This window comes from Callionymus lyra, chromosome 3 (genome assembly GCF_982586985.1).
Source record: "Callionymus lyra chromosome 3, fCalLyr1.hap1.1, whole genome shotgun sequence".
Classification (NCBI taxonomy): domain Eukaryota; kingdom Metazoa; phylum Chordata; class Actinopteri; order Syngnathiformes; family Callionymidae; genus Callionymus; species Callionymus lyra.
In genome coordinates, this window is record NC_141820.1 from 21,085,594 (window position 1) to 21,111,094 (window position 25,501).

At 40.0% G+C, this 25,501-nt stretch overlaps 3 protein-coding genes across 6 annotated transcripts in view; 1 reads left to right on the forward strand and 2 right to left on the reverse strand.

Moving 5' to 3' along the window:
* Positions 1 to 234: 234 nt before the first annotated feature.
* On the forward strand, positions 235 to 4,543 carry tymp (thymidine phosphorylase). The gene is made up of 10 exons (XM_087785814.1): positions 235 to 269; positions 1,269 to 1,392; positions 1,458 to 1,654; positions 1,711 to 1,809; positions 1,876 to 2,005; positions 2,116 to 2,234; positions 3,209 to 3,371; positions 3,481 to 3,708; positions 3,783 to 3,923; positions 4,321 to 4,543. The coding sequence occupies exons 2-10, from the start codon at positions 1,275 to 1,277 to the stop codon at positions 4,455 to 4,457; spliced, it is 1,332 nt and encodes a 443-aa protein (XP_087641940.1). The 5' UTR covers positions 235 to 269; positions 1,269 to 1,274; the 3' UTR covers positions 4,458 to 4,543.
* A 199-nt stretch (positions 4,544 to 4,742) lies between these two features.
* Positions 4,743 to 7,897, reverse strand: lsm8 (LSM8 homolog, U6 small nuclear RNA associated). Its single transcript, XM_087785815.1, has 4 exons — positions 7,761 to 7,897; positions 7,003 to 7,043; positions 6,662 to 6,789; positions 4,743 to 5,022 (listed from the first exon to the last, which is right to left on the reverse strand). Exons 1-4 carry the CDS (start codon positions 7,789 to 7,791, stop codon positions 4,932 to 4,934), a joined length of 291 nt encoding a protein of 96 aa, XP_087641941.1. The 5' UTR covers positions 7,792 to 7,897; the 3' UTR covers positions 4,743 to 4,931.
* A 947-nt stretch (positions 7,898 to 8,844) lies between these two features.
* grip1 (glutamate receptor interacting protein 1) overlaps positions 8,845 to 25,501 on the reverse strand; it is a 72,052-nt gene continuing 55,395 nt past the window's right edge. For 3 of the 4 annotated variants that reach the window (XM_087786973.1, XM_087786974.1, XM_087786971.1), the window contains 13 exons: positions 24,117 to 24,262; positions 22,277 to 22,357; positions 22,128 to 22,197; positions 20,681 to 20,826; positions 19,426 to 19,570; positions 18,503 to 18,642; positions 17,393 to 17,596; positions 17,163 to 17,313; positions 16,697 to 16,808; positions 14,534 to 14,644; positions 14,348 to 14,464; positions 13,919 to 14,065; positions 8,845 to 12,939 (listed from right to left, as the gene is read on the reverse strand). In XM_087786973.1, coding sequence (XP_087643099.1) covers positions 12,637 to 12,939; positions 13,919 to 14,065; positions 14,348 to 14,464; positions 14,534 to 14,644; positions 16,697 to 16,808; positions 17,163 to 17,313; positions 17,393 to 17,596; positions 18,503 to 18,642; positions 19,426 to 19,570; positions 20,681 to 20,826; positions 22,128 to 22,197; positions 22,277 to 22,357; positions 24,117 to 24,262 — 1,873 coding nt within the window. In that variant the 3' untranslated portion in view covers positions 8,845 to 12,636. Of the gene's footprint in view, positions 12,940 to 13,918; positions 14,066 to 14,347; positions 14,465 to 14,533; positions 14,645 to 16,696; positions 16,809 to 17,017; positions 17,057 to 17,162; positions 17,314 to 17,392; positions 17,597 to 18,502; positions 18,643 to 19,425; positions 19,571 to 20,680; positions 20,827 to 22,127; positions 22,198 to 22,276; positions 22,358 to 24,116; positions 24,263 to 25,501 lie in introns of all 4 variants that reach the window. The other variant, XM_087786972.1, reaches the window with a different exon arrangement.

Genomic DNA, 25,501 nt, shown 5'->3' on the forward strand with positions numbered 1-25,501 from the left:
AAAACGTTTTTGATCGATGATTTCATCAACTCTCGGTCTAGAAAGGTAACGTTTGCAATGAGCCGACACAATTATTCTATCATGGCAGTTGTTCATTTGATTAAAAAGCTGTCATACTGGAGGAGCAGGATACAGACAAGCCCACTAGGTGTAACTACAGATTTGTATATCAGAGTTTCTGTTTACTCCTCCCTCTGAATATCTCTCTGGGTTGAGACAGAGGAGATTCTACCTGCAGCTCATAGACCAGGAGGGATCAACCTAACCAGGTACGTTGCTGCTTCTCTCTGGAATTATCAAGTCATTTTGAAGAGCGTTCCAAGGTCGTGGAGCCCTCAGTGTACGGTCGTATCTTATCTTGTTCAGTAGCTCATCGATCATTACATGATAATCACTTTTGGATTAGTTTTTAACGGTTGTTCTACCGAGTGGGAGTTAGTCTTCAGTAGAGAAAGCTACACTAAAGATTTGCCAGAGCAGATCGACTGTGCTTGTTTGTTTTGTTCGCAGTGGTCGAGCCAAAGGTACCACAATCTAGTAAAACAAGTAAAAACATCACTTGCTTTTACAACCTGCCTTCACACACATACCCCTGAGCAGCTTTACTGAAATGAATATTTGTGGCTGGAGAATTTATAATTTAATTAAAATACTGTTTGAGTTTCTAGATTTGTTGTAAAACCTGAAAACCAGACAATGAAATAGGTGCGCTATGATGTTTAAAGTTGATGGGCGTTTACCCTAATTGTAACTGTCTCTGCTTTTTTTTTTCACGCCACAGCAGGCCAGGCGTAGTGGTAGATGTGGTGTGTGATGTAACATTACACATTAACAGCAATAAGCTAGAGGAACATCATTTTAACCCTTTTTCCTTATGTATTTCAATAAACATAAATGCATTATATTGAATGTAGACAACAGCAACTTCAATGATTCAATGATAATGTTGGCTGAAAGAATTGTTAGCACTGAGCGGCCAGTTGTGTTGGTAGTATTATCTGAACTGTGAGTACATCATAATGTTGTTTTTTTAATCACAGATAAAAAGTCGATTTAACTTGTAATTCAAACGCCTGCTGTATAAGAAAGTCAAGTCCTTTCAATGTTGTTTGTTTGTTTGTTTGTGGTATCCCTTGTGTTGTCTCTGGGTCAAGGTGACCGACCTCCCTGGCTTCCAGGAACACATTTGAAGTTGCTGATAACACAAGGATTTAGTCTCTTAGTTTAAGTAGGCGTCATAACCTGACCACCAAACCATGACTTTTTAGGGAACCATGCTGACCATCCCAGACCTGATCAAGAAGAAGCGCGATGGGGAGCCGCTCAGCGATGAGGAGATCAAAACTTTCATTCGAGCCGTTTCCAAAGACGACATCCAGGAATGTCAGACAGGTGAGCGGAACTGAAGGAGCCACCCTTTTCCCTTCATAGTAGTCGTTCTTATTATCCTGCTCCAGGAGCCATGTTGATGGCTATCTGGCTGAAAGGTATGGTGGACTCTGAGATCGAATGCCTCACCAAGGCGATGATGACCTCCGGGGATGTCATGTCTTGGCCCGAGGACTGGGTCACGGTGGACAAACACTCGACCGGTGGCGTGGGTGATAAAGTCAGCTTGGTGTTGGCGCCCGCGCTAGCCGCCTGTGGTTGTAAGGTATCTGAACTCCAGACAAGTCCGGTCCCGCTGTGCTTCAACCGTGTGTCCGTCAGGTGCCCATGATCAGTGGGCGTGGCCTCGCGCACACCGGAGGAACTCTGGATAAACTGGAATCAATACCTGCATTCAGCGTCGATCAATCGGCCGAGCAGGTACGACACAAACACCGGCTCACAGAGCGACTTCAGAAGAAGGTGAACGATCGGTTCTTCCTGTAGATTCATGAGATTCTCAGAACAGTGGGCTGCTGCATCATCGGGCAGACAAAGGCATTGGTTCCCGCGGACAGAGTTTTGTACGCCCTGAGGGACGCCACAAATACAGTGGACAGTTTGCCGCTCATTACTGGTAAGCCATGAATGGATACTTGTTTTATTTCCACTATTTTAGGCAAATTTTATATTAAGATTTAACCGAATCTGCATTAACAACAACTTTTTTCTCAATGTTTTTTAAAGGATCTATTATCTCCAAAAAAGGGGCGGAGACTCTGAAAGCGCTTGTTCTGGATGTGAAGTTTGGACGAGCAGCTCTTTACAAAGACATAGATGGTGCCAGAGAACTAGCACAGATGATGGTAAGTCATTCTCGTTTGGATTAAAATAAAAAGTTTGAATGGATAACAAGCCAAAACTGACTGAAGGGTACAAGAATGAAAAATACAATAAAATCTTGAATGAGTAATTCCACAGCTAGACACTTCTTTTCACTTAAAAAAAAAACATCTGGAACAATTATGTAAGACTCAAATTTCAAATCATATTCTCCCACCTGAGCTTCTCTCATATTTTTTGTCTTTTTTCCATTGTTTTCATTAATTCCTCTTTACTACGGACAAGTTTCATAACATATTTAAAATAAATCTTCAATTTGATATTAAGAACTAAAATGTAACGAGTAAACTAGAGAGAATATTCAATATATGGAAAACTGTTACAGCGACTCAATATATATTGTTAGGTGTTAAGATGTTCTAAGGTTAAACAAAACTGACCATTTTTTCAATCATGTCAAATTGAGTGAGATCTTTCCTGGTTGAGACCTTGGCTCCTGCAAGGATTTGAGGGATCTCCTGTCTATGATGCCATTTAAATAAACTTTGTACATGGAACATTACAGGTGCATAAAAAAAACCCAATTTATAAAGATTTTAAAAGAAAATTATATGACTTTAAAAATTGTATATTATAAAAAAAAATGGGATGATCCAATGAATTAAAATATGATTAAAGAAATTGGATGTTTTTGCTGAAGTTAGGTACTAATTATATGTGGGAATTTCCTGAGATGGATACATTTTATTGTTTATTCATAGATTGTATTTTATTAATTTATTAATTTAATGTCATATATTTATCAATGAATTGACAATGACATTGAAAACATTATGTGTTGCTATAATGTATATTATATAACATTGATACCATATTTTAATCAACATTTTTGATGCTTTTAAATACATATTTTTTTTCTATTTTCAGGAGCTCAAATTGTAAATAATTTTCTACATCAACATGTCAAATATAATGATGAAAAACCATCTTATTTTAGGTGAAGACTGGGAACGCGCTGGGCATACGGACGGCGGCGGGGCTCAGCAGGATGGACGCCACCATCGGTCGCTGCGTTGGCAACAGTGTGGAAGTGATTGAATCTTTGGAGACTCTGAAGGGAAACGGTCCTGAGGACTTGATGGAGCTGGTCACATGCCTCGGTACAGTTTGAGTACTATCGTGTTCACTACATGTTTAATAAGTGGACACAATGTATGTCAACGATATTTGATTATTTAAAGAAGAGTAACACTGTAGCGACCCCTACAGGAGGACTGCTGCTCAAGATGATCGGCTCGGCCTCTGACCTTGAGGCTGGTAAGAGGCAGATCCATGAGGCTGTAAGTAGTGGAGCAGCTCTGACTAAGTTCCAGCAGATGATGGAGGCTCAGGGTGTGAAGGGCGAGACGGCTCGACTGCTCTGCTCCAGAGACACCGACTACTACAGCGTCTTTAGAAAAGCCAAGCATCAGGTGGAGCTGACCACGACTCAGGCTGGTGAGGATTTCGGTCCGAGGAAGAGAATTTATTGCTCTTTAAAATACTAAAAACTATTTTCCATCTTCCTGCAGGGATAGTTGCAGACTTTGACGGTATGGTTTTGGCTGAGGTACTTCACAGACTAGGTGCTGGTCGACAATTCGCTGGTCAGCCTATCAATCACAGCGTGGGGGCGGAGCTTCTGGTATCACTGGGTCAAGAGGTCAAGAAAGGTATAAAACTAAAACACAAGAAGAATTTGTAGAAATAAGATATTTTTTTCATAAGAAAACTGGTGGAACACATTCAAGTACACATACAAAAGATTGAACATATTTGTTTCTTGCGCCCCCACTGTTAAAACAGAGTAACTGCATCATTGAACACTAAAGCGTCTCTATAATTCTTATGTTTATTGTGCTAAAAAACAGGAGAAAATCTATTGTTTTGTACATTATCTCTTCCTGGAAGTACTTTTGGTATTCAAGCCATGATGGAAATAAAAGCAACCACCATCTCTGATCTCAAAAATCTGAAAGAGACGTCATAGTGTTGTGTTGCTTTTGAAATAAAGCTAATCCAACAGAACATTTTATACTTCAGATAAATCATTGAACTTGTTTTCTTCAGGTACTCCCTGGATACGACTGCATCATGAAGATGTCGTTCCTACTGCAGACCAGATCAATCGACTGCAGAATGCTCTCACCGTGGGGAAAGAAAGACTTCAGCAGAGACCTTTGGTGGAAGAATTGTTGTTACCCTAATAATGTTTGTAACTTTGATTCACGTTGTCAATGCATCAAAGTGATTGTATTTGAATGAAATTAAAGATTACCAAAGTGAAATTACAGTTAAAACTTAGAGTGCAATTATTTGTGTCAAAGTTAAAATATTATTTTTTACATTGTTATGTTTTGTAGCACTATTTAATATCAATAATTTTAAATCCATTAATGACACTTTTTGTGATTAACTTTATCTTTTTTCAGTTACAACAAATAAAGGATTTAAGAATTTTGATCAATAATAAAAGCACAGCGACACTCGAGTGAAGAAGTATTGAATCAATAAAACATTTATTAACCACCAGAAAACGAACATTAAAACGTTTCAACAAAACTAATGAACATTAACTTTATTTATAAAAATACAAACAAAATGAACATGTTTTTTAACCAGCGGCATCTGCACAAAAAACGTTGCCGTGAAAACCAGGGGAAAAGAATGGAGCCTCAGAATCAATGGACGATAGAATTAAGCGGCTCAGCTCTGATGTTTCCTAAATCTAGCGTGGAGTCCGTTTCCTCGTCAATCTCCCCGATGACGGCACTGAAACACAAAGATAAGGGTTTATATTGTTTTATTATGAATAAAATATAAACTTACCAAGTAAGTAAGTAATTTATATTTGTATAGCGCTTTTCCAGACCAGGGTCACAAAGCGCTTAAACAGTCAAAACAATACTCAATAAAATAAATACCGTAAATTCCGGACTACAGAGCGCACCCGATTAAAAGCCGCATGCTCAAATTTTAGAAAGAAAATCAATTTTGTAATTATACAAGCCGCACCGGATTTTAAGCCGCAGGTCTAAACAGCCAAAAAAATGGACTACCGGTAATTCACATCCATTTCTTACACTTAAATAAATAAAGCACTGTGTTATTCTTCTTAAGCATTGTTCAGATATTTACAGTCCGAGGAACCAGCGACAAAAGCACGAGGCAGGTGGACAAACTGTCCGTGTCCTTCAACCGGGGAATTATTTCTTCATTACGCCGGCAACACGGATGAGTAGTTTGCTTGTTTCCACCTGATCGTAACGCAGTGATTGTGCGGATAAAAGCGACTTCACGGCGGGCCGTCCTGCGTCTCTGCGCCTCACCTAGGATTCACTTAACGCAGCCTTTTTTCTGGACAATAATGGACTTGAACATTGGACACTGATCGCGGGGATTTGACTGTGGGGTGTCGTGGGTGTTTGTTGTTTTGTTCATGTTTGATTGATCCTCCTTTTAAGGAGCGCTTTTTGTCAAATGTTATTAAGTAAATATATTTTGATTAACTTCTATAACGGCTTCATGTGTGGTCAGTGTTGTTATAATTAATGCTGTCACTCTGGAGCGTCACCAAGTCCGCACCAGAGCTCCGCCCCATGAAGAATGTGTGTGTGACGATCTCTCGAGGAGTTATGTGAGAAGGTCCGTTACAAAACGTCAGAGGTACTTCATCCATATTTATGATTTCATCTGGCCCGAAGGAATTCTCCGCTATCTTTGTTTGAGTGGAGGTACGAAATGAAGTAAGTTTCTCCTCGTAGTCGGGAGGGAGCTGCTGACACAAAGTTACTCATTCATTCTATTGGTCTACTGTTGCTGAGCAAAATGTTTTTCCCGCCACGAAAAAAAAATGAATAAGCCGCACCGTAGTATAAACCGCAGTGTTTAAAGTGTAGGAAAAAAGTAGCGGCTTGTAGTCCGGAATTTACGGTACTTAAAAGGTCAAGACAACACAGAGACAAACACAGGAGTCCCAGAGAATCAAGGAAAAGCCTGCACCAATAAAAATGTCTTGAGAATTTTAAAATGGATCCTGAAAGAAACTGGTAGCCAGTGAAGAGTTTTCAGGATCGGAGAAATGTGAGTTCTTCTACTAGAGCGGTCAGAATTCTCTCTGCAGATTTTGTATCAACTGCAGTACTACTCTGTTTACTTTTAGATTGGCTATTGTTTCAAACAAAAAAAGCGGAATTTGAATCCACAAAGCGACTCTTACAGGTACATGTAGCATAAACAGCATCACCTTGTGTCACACTAATGGTTTCCCTGCATTTATCTGGACCCACCCCCAGCATACCTAATCATCACCCCCATACATGGGACATCAGAGCCACTTCAAACAGTTTAAAAGATTCATTTTAAATGATCGACTTTATAATATTTAGTGACAAGTATTTAGAAAACTCACACGTTGTCGCCCCGGACGATGTAGAGTCCCAGCACCACCTGCTCCACCCCCTGACTGGAGCTGAACACTCGCTCGTGGCTTTCATCCAGGATCAGGTTGATGGTTTGATCGAAGCCCTTCAGAGTCCCCTATGTCCAAACACACACATGATTAAATACAACTAAATAGGTGTAATAAAGTTTGTTTTGAACATGCTCATTGTTTTCAACTGTATTTTTTTTTTTGTTATTCATTTAAATTGCTGATGTTATCCAAACTTGTGTGACACGCTCAAAAGCTTAGCAGGTTTTACAGTTTAAAAATAATTATATCAACAGAATGAGTCACTCAAAGAAACTCACCACGATCATCCTGCCATCTGACGTGACAATAGCCACAGTTCCTGAGACAAGAGTTAAGGGCAACGTGGTGCAAAATACAAAATAACACATATGTTGTGACATTCGAGTAATGCAATCGAGACAAAAATATTAATTTTCACAGTCCCTGGTGACTCCTATAGTCTTAAGGATTCATTTTTTTCATACAGTGTATTTATCCATTTCAACTCACACGAATAGTCTTTAGAAAACAATTTTAAACATCTCTGATATACTTTTAATTCATACCTTATTTACTCCTTGCTTTGGCACAAGAACAGGAATAAAACAACTAAATATGGATCCACATAACGGGATAGTAGGTCAAACTAAATTGAAAGAGGATGATGCGAACTTAAAAAGCGATACCAAGCATGCAATACATACAATAGATTCATAAAAATAAGAATAGGAACAAAGTTTCTATAAAAATAAAGTACAACATTACATCAATCTAAGTCTAAATATAAAGATATAGATATAATATTAATCCCTCTGTAGATCTCCTTCGGAATTTGGGTTATTTCTCTGGTGTAATCCAGAGAGACAATACAGTGAAGGAAAAACGTCATGAATTGAATTGGCAGCAATTTTAAGCTGTTAACGTTCATTTCACTTCGTTTATTTTCGAAGAAGAAATACAGATTGTTGCAAAAGTACCAGCTAGCCTGTAGCATGCTAAGTATTAGCATCCATTCAATGAACGAACAGGTGATCTGTGTTACAAGCAGGAAGGATACGGTTGATGTAGCTCTCCAGGGCGGTAGACATGATCCCCACAAACGACTCTTCTCGAGTACAGACTTGTTGAAGACTTCACCGGAGAGAACCCGATGAACAGAAAACGAAGAACGCAAAACACACGCCGAGCAGCGACGAGCGCAGACAAAAGCAATCGACTACCGAGCAGCAGAACAGAGATCGTCGCGCTGTGACGTCACAGCCGAGCGCCTCAGTTTTAATAAAAAATAATTATGATACATTTCAAAAACACCTATTTTATTTAATACAACATGGCATTCCGTATTTAATTCCTATCGTGTAGATATTTTGTTGTTTGACTATTTTAAACATGAAAATTGCAGTAAAATGATACTGAAAAGATGTTTTGTTTCAATAAGTTGACCTGATATTTAACACCGCATTTTAAATAACTGTTTGAATATTACTCAATTATACATGTTTGAATCATATCGTTTAAGTATAAAAGATTAAAATAAATTGAAAATAAAAGAAAACTAATTGGATGAAAAGTTGCGTCCAAACGTTTGGCTTGCACTGTATATACATTGAGATGAACAAATATTGATACTGGTACCTAGGGCAATACTCAATACATAAAAAAAAATGTAATTATGTAAATACTATGCTTCATGCAAATACTATGCTTCAGGAAAGCTCGGTGAAATGTGTTGACTACAGTGTAAGAATTCCCTCTACAGGTCACCATAAAACTTGTATCTATTTATAAGGAAGTCATGCAAGATCCAAATAGAACAATTAATTTGTAATACATTAACACTGTATGTTTGAAACTTAAACGTATTATGTAATGTTTTTGTTTAATATTTTTTTTACTTTTATTGTGAATCACATCTCGTTTATAATCAAGCACATAAATTCACATTTGCTACCATGAATTGAAAAGATACATTTCAGAACTAATGCATTTTTTTCCTGATATAAATATGAATTAGAATTACAAATTAGTTTCGTTTTTTTTTTGCATATTTACAGTACATATGTGGTGATAAACCTCACCTCTAAACTCTTTTGATCCTTCACCAACAAGTAAGAGCACGAACAACACGTGAACCAGCAGGTAGGTCATTAACTTTATTGTTACTCAGTAGTCGTCCATACAAAGAGGGTGGAGGAGAGAAGTAGAGCCCGACAGGACAAACAACAGGAACGTCATGCTACCAAAGTATTAAATTTGTACAAAAATACTTTACAACATCCCTGTTCCTTAAAGAAAAATACAGTTTGGTTGGTGAAGCTACATGGAAACTAATCTGACCCACTATTTCAAATGGCAGTGCAATGCATGTGTGTGTGTTTGTCCTGGACCATGTAGCAAACACTAGTGTGTGTGTGTGTGTGTGTGTGTGTGTGTGTGGGCTGAGGTGAATCAGTGCAAATCCCTGCAATGTAACACACAGGCACGCACAGTCACACACACATGCAGATAACACAAACACAGTGTGTGTATGGCTTTATCTGGCTCGTCCGGCCCCCGGCTGCCACTTTTAAGCTTCATGGCTCGAGAATAAACTGCTCTTGACTCGTATAACTTCAGATATCACTAGCGTTCGGGCTGTTACAGGTGCAGAGTGTGCAGACACAAGTCAATTGAGACATTTTCTGACTCGGAGCAGCAGGATTTGAGTAGATTTTGACAACAATGTGCTTCTGAAATGATACAAATCTCCATGAATAGACCGAACACATGTAGCCGGCGAAGCTGATGCTAGTTTTGTGCTGAATTTTTTTTGCTTTACTAGCACGAAAGCAATTGTGTGAATATAAACGCAGACTCAAAAGTGATCAAGTATCGCACAGTTTTTACAAATCCAGTGTTAGAAATTGTGCTGTTTTTAAATTCAAGGTAGCCAATGTTTACGTCAGCCCTGTCTCGTAACTATACGCTAACAATGTGCTAGCACTGTGCTATAAACTTCACAGTTGAAGACATAAAATAGCAGTTTTTTTTCAAGTTAGTCATTTAGTTAAATCGATTTTGTGCTGTAGTTTGTTCACATTATTGCCACTTTGAATCTTCACGTGTGATCATTGACGTCCTTGCTAGCGTTAGCGTGAACTCCTGCCGTGCTACGTCTTAGCTTAACACGCTAACAACCCTTCGTGTCTTTTTGTATCCCTTCACACAGTGTATATTTTCTTTAAATCATCATCAGATATTCATTTCTCTCTCTTTGAAAAGGTTACAGGTTGAGTCAACCTCAGGATAAGAGGTGAGAGAAGTAACGTGTATTTCAATGTTTATTACATACAGGAATTAAACAATTTGGCACCATTTCCTCACCAAATAACTTGTTTAAAATGACAACAATTCCAAAAAGGGTCAATTATTATTTACTCATGGAACAAACATGGCGTGTATTAAAGTACACACGTGCCATTTTTCCCAAGAAATGTTTGAAATCAAACATTTTATGTCTAAATAAATAATAAGCCCAGACTGTGGGGTCATTCTGGTCAGACATCTTTTTTCGGGGGGGTATAAGATTATAAAATAAAATTTAGACTCTCAGGTTTGTCAACATAATCTGCATGTAAAGCCAATTTTCCAACTGTGAAGTTCTCTTTATAATTGTGCAACACATCTTGACCCTAATTATAACCCTAAAAAGAACTCAAATTTAAAGAGAAACATCTCACTTTACTAACCCGAGCAGCACATAAACGCGCCACGACAGGTCAGCTAGCGACAGCCAATCACAGCTTCCATTTCAGGACTATTCTCAGAGCAGGTGTGTTATCACTTTTGTTCACTGTTAATTGCCGGTTCTTAAGATCGAGGTGAATGCAGGCGATGACATCACTGCATGACACACAAAGACACACGCAGGCACGCACTTGTTTTTTTTCATGGTTGTAACATCAGTACTTTCAAGGATATGAGGTGAATGTTTTCAGGGCGTCATGTGAACAGCAACGAACGGAGCCGCTTTTTAAAATCTATTTTACATCTTTTTAGGCTCAGTCGACTCGGAAACGAACAGAGAAAACTGACGACAATCAATCAAAAAACACACCAATCATTGAGCATAATAGATCACTGTGGACGCGGCGGAGAGGGGGTCGGGGGTCGGGGGTCGGGGGGGGGGGCATGCTTGGTTGCTTCCTCTCTGGACGATCGGTTGGTTCTTGCGGGGAGAACAACCAATCGCAGGGGAAGGATCGTTTTCTAATCTGCTCTGATTGGGTCCAGCCAATCTTAAGAACCGCTCAGTCTCTTCTTGTCGTCTATGGTTGGAGGGAGTATATCTGCGGGGTGGGGGGGGGCCAAGACAAGGACTTACGGAGAGTGGGTTTTACTGGCCAAACACACAAACACACACGCACACGCACACACACACACACTCACACACACAGTGTGGCCAGTCGAACAGGTGTAAACAGTAGAAAAAAAACAGAATCTTATTGAACTGCTCAGTGTTTCTGTGTGCAGCTCCGTCATGGCACGACTAAACTCTTCTTCAGGGATGCTCCGATCACACCATTAATAATATAAACAACACAATAAAAACAGTCAATGAAAAGTCCTCACAGTGTTTGTTTCTTCTTTTTTTTTTTGTACCGCTGCCACGTCCGTCATGGCCGCACAAACTTTACCCGTACACATGAGAAGAGCTCGACAACTCCTACTGAGCAACCCTTATTGAAATATAAAAAAAACCTAAAATATACACAACAGGTCGACACGTATACGTATTTTAAAATGTGGAACTTGTGTAAATATTCTATCCTCAAATATAAAGCTTTCTTAAATGATAACATAAAGCATCATGGAGGCCAAAGCCTGTATTTATCAAACTATAGTGTAGGTTCTGTCGCTCAGATCCTCCATTTTGACCTTCCACTAACTATAGACCCTGGATTGACACGTGTTTTAGAAATACTTTTTTTTTTTGAAGAAAACCAACAACTGCTTGTGCAAGTAGTTGAAGAAGCTCAAGATTTGTTGGAAGGATGAGTTCAGAAACTGGTTGTAAAACAGGCTCATGTAAAGAAGACCAAGAATGAAACCAAGAAGTTGAAGAAGACAAGAAATGGGTTGAGGACAGAAAAATGCTTCCAATCTTCGTCTTCTCTTGATATCTTTCTCTCCTCACCTGCAATTTTCTCAGAGATGACTGGGATAGTTTTAAAAATCATGTGTACCGTGAGTAAAGTAGTTGGATAAATACAGGCCTTGATCATCAGATGTTGGGATCTTCAGTCATCAACATATTTACACTCACCAGCCTTCATGGATCTACGTGGACAGATGTATCTTCTATGAAGGAGAGTCAGTGTCTGACAGGAACATAAAGAACCCAGAGGGTGTTCTTTTTTTTTTTTTTTTTTTTCAGAAGACGATATGAGCACATTATTGGCAATGAACTTCCTGATCGGAGCATCCCCCTGTTTCCACGGCAACCTATGTGAATCTCCATTGTACTTTGTGCTGCAGTGGTCAATGTCTCGGTTCTGGGATCGACGGCAACGAGCCGCGACCTCGGACCACGAAGAGGTGCTTTTTTATTTTTTTTTTAAGCCAGACCCGACGACTTGTTCCGGTCCAGTGAACATCACGACCACGGACCTGATTTTTGATGTTCAAGCAGCGTAAGTTCTGACTTCAGAACCAGGACCACAGGAGCTCCGACTCGACCCGCAGGATCCTGATGGTTCTTGTTCCAGTGACACCTGGAGATCCAGAGTTTGTGAAGGTCGGTCTTGTGTGCTTTCGGGTTGCTTCAGCAGTTCATGGGTCAAAGGTTAGAGGACGAAGGTGAAAAGTTTATCCACAGGAAGCGGGTAGCACCATGGGACTGACTCCAGTCGGGTTCAAACCAGTCTGCTCTCCTCCGTGACCCGTCTTGTCTGCTATAAGGAGCTGTTGTTGACTTGTGCCATCCCGATGCTAATGCCCAGCCGGTCCCCGGGCTTGCTCCACTTGATGGGACCCACGTCCACCCCCTGGTCCACGGAGAGCTCCGACAGCCCCGACTCACCCCCCGCCGGCTGAGAGCAGTGGTTGGTGTTGTTGGACTCGTCCATGTGGTTGACGAGCACGTTGACGCAGGAGGCGGGGTTCCGACTGATGACCAGCTCCAGCCGGTTTGAAGAGTCCGCGATGAGAGGAACCACCAGGCAGCAGTCGAAGTCCCGCGTCCGGACGTGGTTGATCTGGAACGAAAGAGAGAAGTAAGTCAATCCCTGGTGAAGTCATTCAATTCAAGGCCCACAATAAATGACAGGACAAAATACAAGACAAGTATTAAAGAAAACTACTGATAAATACAACATATCAACTAAAACAGGAGGCAAGTCTTTGAGCAAAAGGGTGTTTAGTAAAGTACACATTCTGTGAAAATTGTACTTAGGAAAAACATAAGCAGGCACAAGTGATAGCATATAAACCCAGTAGAAAAGTGCAAGCATTTTTTGTTGTTATTTGAGATTAGATTAGATATACTGTATTTTCCGGACTAGACCGGTCGCAGTTTTTTTCATAGTTTGGCCGGGGGTGCGACTTATACTCTGGAGCGATTTATGTGCGCAATTATTAACACATTATTACCGGTATATCATTTCACATGTTATTTTCACACTAAACCTCAAGAGGGCGCTCTAGGCCTGTGTTGATAATTTCGACGTAGAAGAGGAAGCGCCGCATCTTCTACCTCCGGAGTTAGCGGAGTTGTTTAAAAGTGACACCGAGGATGAAGATTTCATTGGACTTTAATTATTTGGAGTTACACGGATGTTTTGGTAAACTTCTTAGCATGTTATTTATGCTATAGTTCTCTGAATAACTCTTAATATGTTATATTAACATACCAGGCACGTTCTCAGTTGTGTGATGTAACGTAAGCATAACGTACAATTATTCAGCCTGTTGTTGCCTCTATTCTATTTTTATTTTAAATTGCCTTTTCAATATGACATGTCTGTTCTTGGTGTTGGATTTGATCAAATACACTTCCCCCTAAAATTGCGACTTATACTCCAGTGCGACTTATATATGTTTTTTCCTTCTTTATTATGCATTTTATGGCTGGTGTGACTTGTACTCCGGAGCGACTTATAGTCCGGAAAATACGGTAATGACTTTATTAATCCCTCTGGATTTTAGTGCAGGTCAAAGGTTGTAGGTGTGGTTCACCTGCAGGATTCTGTCGAAGGCTTGAAGACCCCCGCGCTCCGCCGGACCACCCGGTCGGATGTTGTTGACGTAGACTCCTCGGTCCAGCATCCCGTCCGACACGCTGAACCCGAAGTCCTCCACGTCTGTGGCCTTCTCCAGAGTCAGCTGCAGGAGGACAACACGAGGGTTCAACCACGGACACAGTTGAAGTCATTGTGGGTCACATTTGCGTGGCTGTGGCTGGGTCACATTTGCATGGATTTGCATTGTTTCAAACAGAAGAGACACCTTATGGTGTAGGGAACTTGGATAGTCCAGTACAAAGTTGTGGATCAGTATCTGATCAGATATGGACTAACAAAAGCAGCTACATAAAAGATACACAAACATACAACACTGGTTTCTTCTTGTGCTGATTTTCTTGTGGTTGTCGGACTCTGGACGTACCTTGTGAAGTTCCACCGGATTCTGGTTCAGGATCTCGTTGACTTCCTGCCTCATCTTCCTCATGGCGAAAGCTCTGCGCTGCGGGTCGGAGGGCAGCGTGTTGGACCGCGCCGTCACCTGTGTGAGGGACAAGAACACGTGAACACGCCAGACATTTAACCTTAAAACAATCCCATGTGACGTCACCTGAGGTCTGGAGCTGCTGCGTTCCTGGAAGCTGGCCTGGCGTCCCAGGGTGCTGCGCAGCGGGGTGGGGTCGTGGTTCAGGCTGAGGCTGGAGCCCGACATGATGGTTGCCTGGCAACAGCGGATCACATTGGTTTCAATGCAGGAATGCAAATCAAAAGCTCAATTAAAAGCTAAAAACACCATGCGACACTGTGCGAGTTGGAACAAGAAGCTGTTCCGACGACAGGCTGGTGTTTAATGAAGAGTCGACTGTCTCTCCACTCACGGCTCTCCCGGGATGTTGTTCCTTCAGCTGAGATCTAATACCGGCTCATTACTCTGACATTTTTCTCAGGCTGCATTTTTAATGAAGCGATTGATGCTTAAGTAAAGTGACTAAAAAGATGTTGTTGTTTCTGTTTTTGGTTCCATGCTTGAAGCTACAAACGCATTCTGACGTTTAACACATTTCATGTTCTTCCACTTATCACCTACAGGGGTCGTAAGCGCGTCCCAGCTACTCCGGGCGAGAGACAAGGGGACATCCTTAAGTCACAACCATCCATGCACACAAACTCAAGACTTAAGAACAATCATCAATAAACCTGGATATATTTTCGGACAGAGGGAGGAAGTCAGAGCCGGAAGAAAAAAACCCACACAAGAAGTCAGGATGTGACCTACAACCTTCTGACTGTGAGGTCTCAGAACAAACAACTTCTGAGCTGCTCTATAAAAAGGCATCGTAAAGATACCAAAGTATGTATTATAACCTCCCCCAAGGAGGTCGTGTGATCGTCAGTGTTTTCTTGTCTGACGACCAGAAGTTCTGAAGGTATTTGAATGATCTCCAGTCAATTCTGATAATAAAAAACAAATTCTGTATTTCCATCTCAATTAAGAAATCTATCCGCTGCATTTCACACGCCCACCTCAATTTAGAAAACAAAAACGTGATAAAACTAATATAACAATATATGAAGTTACTTTTATTGCATAGCTTTCATGTGACGGTGTTTAAAAAAAAAGCTTTATTTGTCGTTCTTTCCACATTGTTTTAGGTTTGCTTCATTAGGTCACTTGTGTATAGTGTATATATCATGAGAACTTGAATTTAGCTTTGAAGCTCAAGAGTAAGAAAGTAAAAAACGACACTGAGGATTTTTCACACACCAGACCACTCATCAGCACCAACACATGCGTGATTGCCAGCTCCCAGCATGCCTCAGTGCAACACGGCTCTGATAAGCTGCATTTCTTTTTCAGAGCACAATCTCACACGAGAAGCAAAAAATCTCCTGCGATAAGAGAGGTTTGATATCATGATACCAGAGGGAGAAGGTGTGTCTCCTCTTCAGACTCCTGGAAGAAAAAGTTTCAAGTCTCACATCAGCTTCTTTAAAAAAGGTCGCAAAATATTTGACCAAAAAACTAGTTCTGAGCTCTGGTGTAGTCGCTGTACGACCAGGAGTTTGAGACGCAGCTCAGACAGTATTTTCCTTCCGTTTTTATTTTCCAAATAACTCTCACAATGGTGGAATAATGAAGAGTTGTTATTGGAAACAGAAATCTTAAGTAGGATATGTGTCCTGCTAGTGAGTTCTGGAATGCTGCTGCCACCTACTGTCCCTTTGAGCTCATTGCTGTGTCGAAAGCTAAATCAGATACAAAACAATACGATAAGTAAAAGAGGAGTAAAACTATTTGGTTATATATATATATATGGCTGGACATGTTTTTCTATTTTATGATATATTTATTAAGTGACAGAAATTTGCATAGATATTCTGAAGGTCGGAGTAAAGAAGGTAATCACAAACAGCAGAGCAGATGGCTACAGTATAAACAAACCAGAGAAGCAACACAGATCTCTTCACTTTAAAAAAAAAAAGTAAAGTAAAATCTTTCAAATCTAGGAAAATACAGATTTGTAATTCACCGCCCTTGAGCTCACCTGGAAAAACTCCTCAAAAAGTTATCCTCAAATGAATACTGGCAGATCATAACGCATTCAAAGCGCAACTCAAGGTTGTCCAAATTGTATAAATATTGCTTCAGTCGAAAAAACCCATAAAGAACTGGTACTGGTGGACTTTAGTCTCTAAAGCATTTTTTCGGCACCTTCATCATTTTAAACGTCCTCTAAAAACACTCGCCCTCTCTGCTTATTCACTTCCTCACCTCCAGCTCTCGAAGGATTCCGCTCTGCCCGCAGGTCTCCAAGTCCTCCAGCGCCTGAGACCAGAAGTTCTCCTCCTGGTCCGGCTCGGTACCGTCATGTCCGACAGTGAACCTACAGGGGAGGGGTCAGAGGTCAGTCAGGGAAGTCACGCTGGATAAAGCGGATGCTCGACAACAGACAGAAGGGGAAGCCGGGTGTGCGCTGATAACATGCACCCACAGGTGACTATATTGCTGGGGTCATAGGTCAAAGGTGAGGTTGTCTGTCGGGTCATTGGGTGACAGAGGTTTTGTGGCTAGAAGGGGGACTGAACATGATACCTGCTGTCACTGATAAGACCGCTGGGCAGATTGCAGGCTCTGCAGGTGAGAAGTTTCTGTTGTTAGCTCAGAGGTGGTTCCCAGAGCAGACAGAGGGGCTACAGCTGAGTTCTAGAGGAGGAGGTTATTCACGCGAAACGCTCACCCTCCGAGTGTGGCGTGGTCCCAGTCGTCGCTGTTCAGGCCCAGGTCCGACAGAGGGTTCCCTCTCTGGCGAGCAGAGGACGACGAGTGGTTGTTGGTTTTGGCGTTGCGCCACTCGTGGAAGGTGTAGGGCGAGGACTGGAACGTTGCTGCTGGACACGTAGAACATCATGGTTTTTAATGTCAGGTGGAATCACCACCTGTTTCTGAGGCAAGAGGTCGTGTTCACACCTGGACTCGTGAAGGTGCTGTCGATGTTGGACCCGTCCCAGGACTCCACGGCGCTGTCGACGGAGGGCAGAGTGCTGAACAGCCTCTGACCCGTCGGCGGCGCCACCACGATGACAGGCTCGTCCTCTCCGTCCTGGTGGTCCTGGTGGTGGCCCACGCCCAGACCCAGCCCGGAGCCGATGACACAGGACTTGGGACTGGACACTGCAGACACAGAGAGAGACCAGATGGAACATCTAGTTGAATAGGAAACAAATACAATGTTTCATACTTTATATTTTGTGAGAAGCTTGTAACAATAAATTATCAGCGGATCATCTGCATGTTTTTAAGCATTTTATTGTATTTTTATTATTGAATGTAATAGTTTCTATATTAAAACAGGTCAAATTTCTTTAGTTTTTTCAAAATAAGAATATTTTGAAAATAAATAAAACATTTGAATTCCAAAAATAATAACAATTTTAAATTCAATATTTGAAACCAGATATTAACGTAACAAGCTACTCGAACATTCAGCCAATCATGCGACACAAAGACGATCATGTGACATAAAAGAACCGGCAGGTCAATTCAAGATGGTGGATTCCAAAGCAACGGTATGCTTGGATTTTTTTATATTGAATTTAAAAGGCCAGGAATTAAAAAAAATAAATTAATCGAATTCAGAAGGTTTACTTTTTAATGATAAGAAAAAGAATATAAAACTCTATGTTAAAAAAATGATTCACTAAAAAAAAAAAAAAAGATTTATTCATTGATTTTGGAAAACCATACCAAATTCAGCCTTTTCAAATTATTAAATTGAACTAAAACTAATTCAACCCTTAAATATATAAATAATAAAATAAAAATAAATAAATCAAAAAAATAAAAGAAGAAATAACTGCGTTAAAAACGAAATTTCCATAGAAAAATGAACGTTTAAACCTTTTAAATGATGAATTAAATACTTTTCCTAACGTGAAATATGAGTCGTGACTCAAAAAGGTCAGGAAACACAGATGCGAATGACAAGTGTCCACAAGGAGGTCAGCACCACAGGGCCGTCATGGCCCCTGAGAGCTAAAGTGAGTATGAATATTTCAGGTTCCAGTCGCTCCCACTCACGCTCGCCCTGCTTCTTGATCTTCAGAGTCACCGTCTCTCCGGCCTGCTGCAGCAGACTGATGGCTTCGCTCAGAGGCTTCCCCTTCAGGCTGCTGCTGTTGATGGCCAGGATACGATCGCCGACGTGGATGGCTCCGGTCCTGCAGCACCAACAAACACTCGTCAACCATCGCAGTTCTAGATCGTGGTCCGTACATCCAGACCACAGCTGACCTTCGACTACATTCTTTAATGACAAAATGAAAACAAGCTCGACTTAATGTTTATAAAGACGTCATCCGAAGAACTAAATGTTTAGGATTTGACATTCATCAAAATTATATTTACACCTTTAAACACAATCATTTGAAAATAATAAATATGACCAATTATTATATATATATACTGTATATTAAAATACATTAATAGTATTTTATCTATGTATTCTTTGTATCCTTTGTCTTTGTTATTTTCTTTGATCTATGTTCTTTATCTTTAGACTTAGATTGTATCATCTTGTTCTTTCTCTTTATTTTTCTTTGTTCTTGTTCTTATATAATTTTTTATGAAAAATTGCTCTATTGCTGTGGCTAATTGGAAAAAAAAAAAATTCCCGAAGGAGACCTCCTGAGGGATCAATAATGTTCTACCCAACCTAACCTAGTAGAGAAGTTATTTCCAGTACTCGTTTCTTGCAGCAGAGGGCGATGTTCTCAACTTATTTCCACAGAGGATGAATTAATCACTTAATCAACAGTATTTGTTCAAATAAAATGTAAAAAATCCAACTGATGTTATTGATCCGATTATTTCAAGTTAGTAGTTGTAGGTTTTGGAGCTTCTTTGATATTTGAAGTGAGCCAGTCAAACACACACACAGCAAGTGTTCTAGTGAATAAAAAGCCGCCGTGATGATTATTTAAAGAGTGACATTAACGGCGTACCTCTCTGCCAGCCCTCCCTTGCTCAGCGAGGAGATAATGATGGGATCAAAGGGCTCCTCGGTGCCGGAGATGGTGATTCCCAGCGGGCCGCCGTATCGCTGCAGCTCCACTGTGTAAATGATGCTTCCAGAAACTTCCTGCTCGTCTGAAAGGTTCACAATTCACTTTGGTTACAAGAGGATGGAAGTGAGAGCAGCACTTTAACACTAGTGTGTCCAAGTTAAACGCTCTTAGAGGTTAAAGTACGAATCTTAAACCTCCTTCTGGCCGACTGTTAGCACAACCTTTGAACCTACATCAGAAGACAAATCTATTAAACACGTGTATCCAAGTATCTGATCAACTCAGTAAGATTTACCTTCTATTTATATATATTTTTAAAGCCCAAACCCTTTTCTGGACCGACTGTACCAGATTATTTTAATCTTAAATTATGACGTGTTTCCAGCGAGCAGACCAGGGGAGGGAAATTACATTTCGTCAAGGACCATATTAAACATTTTGACTGTTGTACGGGGCCAGCAAACAAAAAGACAGGGACACATAAGACAGGGACAAATAAATAATTAAATATGGTAAAAACAAACATATAAATTTAACATTCCAAAATAAGCTTGAGTCTTATTTAATTTCATTTTAAGATTTTAAATAAAAAACAAAGAGTATTTCATATATATTTTTAAAATAAAAAATCAATACATCAAATTTAGAAATAAAAGAATAATATGCCATTAATTAAATTGTGTAATATTCCTTTTCATATACATTTCATTCAAAAAAAAACATAAAAACATTAACCATTAAAAGAATAAATAAAACAAAATTTGAGATAAAAGGTCTACATAACAAACATCTGTAAGTTATTTGTAGAGTTAAATAATTAAATAATTCATTGGAAAAATGTCAGTTTTATTTTGACCTCTTGTGTCTCGCAGACTTTGTTGTCGATGACTTGTTCCAGCGAGGGTGTCAGATAAAATGATCAGATTTGAATTCTAATGACCATCCTATTAAACAAATGATCACAAGTGAAAGGGCAACACGGACACACAAAACAATGTGTTTAAAAAGGAGTTTTATGTGTCTTTACTCCTGCACGAACATGACCATGTGGAATCATCTGTGTTTGTTGTCCTTGACCTCTCTGTCTCTTATCTTAACCACAGCATCTTAATATGTCACAATATCAACATGTTTATATTGATCAAATGACCTGGCAGCCTAGATCTAGATCTGGAGAGTTGGACTCTGATACCTGAGTTGTCCTCGTCTTTGCGGATCTTCAGCTTCACCAGCTCCTCGCACTGCTGCAGGATCTGCACGGCCTCCTCCATGGAGCAGCTCTCCACCCGGATGTTGTCGATGGCCAGCAGCTTGTCTCCCAGCTCCAGGGTCCCGGTCCTGTGAGGCGCGAGCACTTATCATGACACGGATCCACCATTGTGTTCGAAAGCACTGTGAGAACCAGATGAGACCCGGACGACCCGTTCTCGGTGACCTACAAACACACATCTGCGCACGACGTCTGATCGCAGCTGAGTTTTGTCACAGCTGGAGGTTTTTCAAGCTGGTGTGTTTGAGGAAAGAATAATTCATCACACAGACTCCATCTAGACTCTTGAAACCTCCCATGACTATAACTATAACTATCTAATATTGATTTTTATGGGGTAAAAAAGAACGTGCTGCGAGTTAAAGGCTTTTTACTGGATATCTTTCTTTTCATTTTAGATTCAAAAAGAGAAATAAATGAAACGGATACTAATAATACATTAAACCTTGAACATTTTACCACCATTAGAAACAGTTATAGAAAAGTCAGTGTCTGAATTTTGATAAAAAATATATTAAAAAAAACTCCAAATTGCTTACTTACTCGATTAAAATCATCTTTTTCCATCTTAAAAAACACTCCAAAACTCACTTCAAGCTGGTTTTCTCTCCGTCTCTGGCACCCTCCCAGTGAACTCATCACCGCAGCCGAGTTGGTGTATCCAATTTCTACAGTCATGTGCATCTTTACGCCTTATGTTACTAGAAAACTGTCCTTTTGTGATTTTGAAAGTCTGTAAATCTTACTAATGGTCCCTCACTTTCTTTGATTTCTATCAAAATACGAAGTTTAAACACATAGTAAGTAAGTAAGTAATATTTATTTATATAGCGCTTTTCAAGACCAGGGTCACAAAGCGCTTAAACAATCAAAAAAATACTCCAAAAAGTACATACTTTAAAGATCAAGATAATACTGAGAACAACACAAGAGTTCCAGAAAATCAAGGAAAAGCCTGAACAAATAAAAAGGTCTTAAGATGTTTCTTGAAGGAGTCAGTAGATCATCAAACACAGAGGGAGAGGAAGATCGTTCCAAAGCTTAGGAGCAACAGCCTGGAAGGATTTCTCTCCTCTGGTCCTGAACCGTGTTCAGGAACCATCAGTAGATTCTGATCCACAGACCTCAGAGCCCGAGCTGGGGTGTAAGGCTGTTTCATGTTTTCTATTCATCATAATAAATCTTTTTGTTCTTTCTGGATTTTCGGATTTAATTGAATCTTATGTATTTATTTAAGTGCAATTATTATTATTTTCTAACATATTGTTAAATCTATTATAGAGTTTTTAATTAACAAATTCTTGACATTCAAAAATAAAAGTCAAACACTATAACCTGGATTACATGTATTGCGTCAGTGTTGGCGTACCTGTGAGCGACGCTTCCTTTCTTGATGTCGGAGATGATCAGAGGGTCTCCTGGTTTCCTGTTGGACGGAGCTGCACAAGCCGGCGGTAAATAATTGAACCCGAGTCCGGACGTCTGTCAGTGAGTAGAGTCTGAGCTAAAAACACTTACAGCTGATGGTGATTCCTAACTCCACTCCGGGTTTCTTGGGCAGCTTGACGTGGAAGGTTCCAGACGATGGAATAACCGACTCTGGAAGAACAAAAGAACACGACATTAATTCTCCGCAGGAAGTGTAGATTCACAGTGGAAAAGAAAAAAGGAAGCAGTGTAAAAATAACTCAATGACATGGTAATTTATTCACACGTTCTAAAAATGAGTTTTAACTCGCAGTCGATAAATGATTCAGTGAAGTGTTGACAGAGGAGATTAGAGGGATTACAAGAGTTTTGAGTTGAACTGATAGTTTGATTTAGCAACGTTACTAAAATACATTTTCTCAACTTTAAGTGGCAAGACTTGCATCAATAATCTCTATTTATGACAGCAAAGTAGTCATATAAGTGCTATAACAAGTGGATTTACATATTTGAGCTACATATCAAGTTACCCTTTAATTTAATTTAATTGTTGACTTGTTTGTGCTTTCAGGGATGACCATGGTGTTTACAGGAATAAATAACATCCTTTTGTGTGTTAAACTTTGCACAAACCTTTGTGTACAGTGAGAACATTTTGGGAAGTTTTCAAAACAATTTAACTTTCTGAGTGAATCAGGAAACTGATGATATATCATAGAAAACTGATCATGTCGAGAATATGTTTCGGTTCGTGTTCAGTGACTCATTAAGTTAAGTCATTGTAGGAATATTAGAACTTCATTATGGGATGGTGTGATGTAAGGGACCTTCCACATGTGTGTGAAGAATCTGACGTGAAGATGTGTTGATACCATGTGTAACTTACATTGTATAAATCTTGTTATTTATTCAACTACACACTGGATATTTGTGACTTGAAAAAGTTTCAGTGGCTAATGTTACTGCAGAGAAAATACCATCTGTTTTCTAAACAAAACACCTTTAACCCTTGTCTTATCTCAGGGTCAAGGTGACCCGGAGGCCTGGAAAGAAATGTGTTTGTGGTATCCCTTGTGTTGTGATCTTGACCTAGAGACAACACAAGATGTAAGACAGTAATAATCAATAGAACAAAAATTTAATACATATTTCTTTCTTTCAGTGAGGCCCTGTAACAAATGCCTCACAGACCAGTACCGGTCCTCGGACCAGGGAACACTGGTATAAATGACAGACATTAACGATGGCAGCCACACAGAGTTTGGGCCGTCTGAACTAAGGTAAATAAAGCCAAGAAAGAACATTGTGTTTGTTTGTTTTCAGCTCTGAAGCGAACGTGTTTGTTCCCATAATAGAAGGTCAAACACAGTTCATCCATTTAAAACATGGATGTACGAGGATGAAATGCACATCATTAATATAGTTTTTGGCTTATTAGACTGTGATCGTCGCACATTGAAATAGAGTTAATGAGGAAATATGACCTACATACAGGAAGGTCTAAAAGGGACGTGAGTCGAAATGAAAAGAAAAAAAAAAAAGATGTGTGAGTAGAACGTTGCACTAGTTCTACACCAACCCTCTAACTTTTTGATCCTCCACCTCTCCTCCACGACACACACACATATAAAACACAGTAACTATATACAGAAGCAGGCTGTGAAGTCCACTCCCCGCTGGTCCGGATCACACGGTGAGTCAGCAACTACATCATTTAGCATTATTCAGCTCAGACGTGGGCGTCCATAGATGCCGACTGTGTGTCACTGACAGAGAGTGTCTGTGTGGAGCTGCCCGAGAGGCAGGGAGGAGCAGGCGTGAGCGTTTTATCAAAGATGCTCGGAAATAGTGTGTGTGCGTGTGTGTGTGTGTGTGTGTGTGTGTGTGTGTGTGTGTGTGTGTGTGTGTGTGTGTGTGTGTGTGTGTGTACCAGCCACGTCGAACTCTATCTCCAGCGTGAGCTGAGCGGTAATGGAAGAGTCTCTGAGCAGCTGATTGGTTTCTTCCAGCGTGGAGTCTTCGGTAGGAACTCCATTTATGGACAGAATCCTGTCGCCGATCTGCAGGATACCACATCTACACACACACAGTAACACACTCAGATTAGTACAATTAAATCTTAATCTTGATTTAACGCCTGATCATCAACATGTCTTCAAGTGAGAGAGGATTTCTAAAAGCTGTGTTAGTGTGTTTTGAGTTTCCACCGAGGATGAGTTTGAGGTTTTATCCAACACAAATATACCATTTTATAAAAATAATGATTATTGTAATTTGGTTAAATGATGTGTAACATACATACATACTTAAAACATTAAAAAATCTGCTTTAAATGGTTTTGCTATAATGTCGGCACCTGGTGCAATTTGACCAGTGCTGTGTCTCAAATCGCATACTTCTATTAGTATACTAGAAGTTAGTATGCATCAGGATAGTGTACGTACTAACTAGTACGCAAATTCTCCACAGATAGTATGTCTCAAATCAAACTCTGCCGCTACGCACTAACAGGAAGTGATGCGACAGCTTCTTCTTCTACTTCTATTTAATGATGTTGCAACCAGCTGTTTGAACGCTATCGCCACCTGCTGGCAGCACCTTTTGCAAGTTTGGAAGAAGAAATAAAGAAAAAATATGAAAAACGAAATATTCGCGAGATATTTACACCGGTATCAGCACCGAAGAAGTGTCATCCTCCTACTGCTGCTGAAAATATACCTGTAAGTATATGAATATATATGCATTTATATATGACGTAACTTCCGTTTACAATGTCACTAAGATGGAGCTTTTAGGGTAGATAGTGTCCATCGAACCATACTCAGTTTTGTGGGCGTTTTAGTACGACAATTTAGTGTGTATGGCGCAGTAAATTTCGCATACTAAGAATTGAGACGCACTAAAAATACTAACTTTAAGTACGCTAGTATGCGATTTGAGACACAGCACTGCTCTACAGGAAAATAGGCAACTCCTCGTCGCCATCTACCAGCGTGGAGGTGCAACACTCTATTTTACTACAATCTTATATTTTATTTTATTACAAAAAATAAATAAATAAATAATAGTAGGAGCGGAAATATAAGCATTATATTGTTGCATTGTTGGTCATACTACATACGATTATCAACACCTTTTATAATACAAAGGGGTCTGAAATTATTTTAAGAAATGTCCATAAAGTTCTTTGAACAATTGCCGTGACTTGAACATTTCCGTGGTTGACTTGAAGGATCTAGTCGTGTGCTTCTGTCTTCACTTCCATCCTTAGGAGGTTCACCTCGTCCTGCTCTCAACACCTTACTGTCCTCTCAT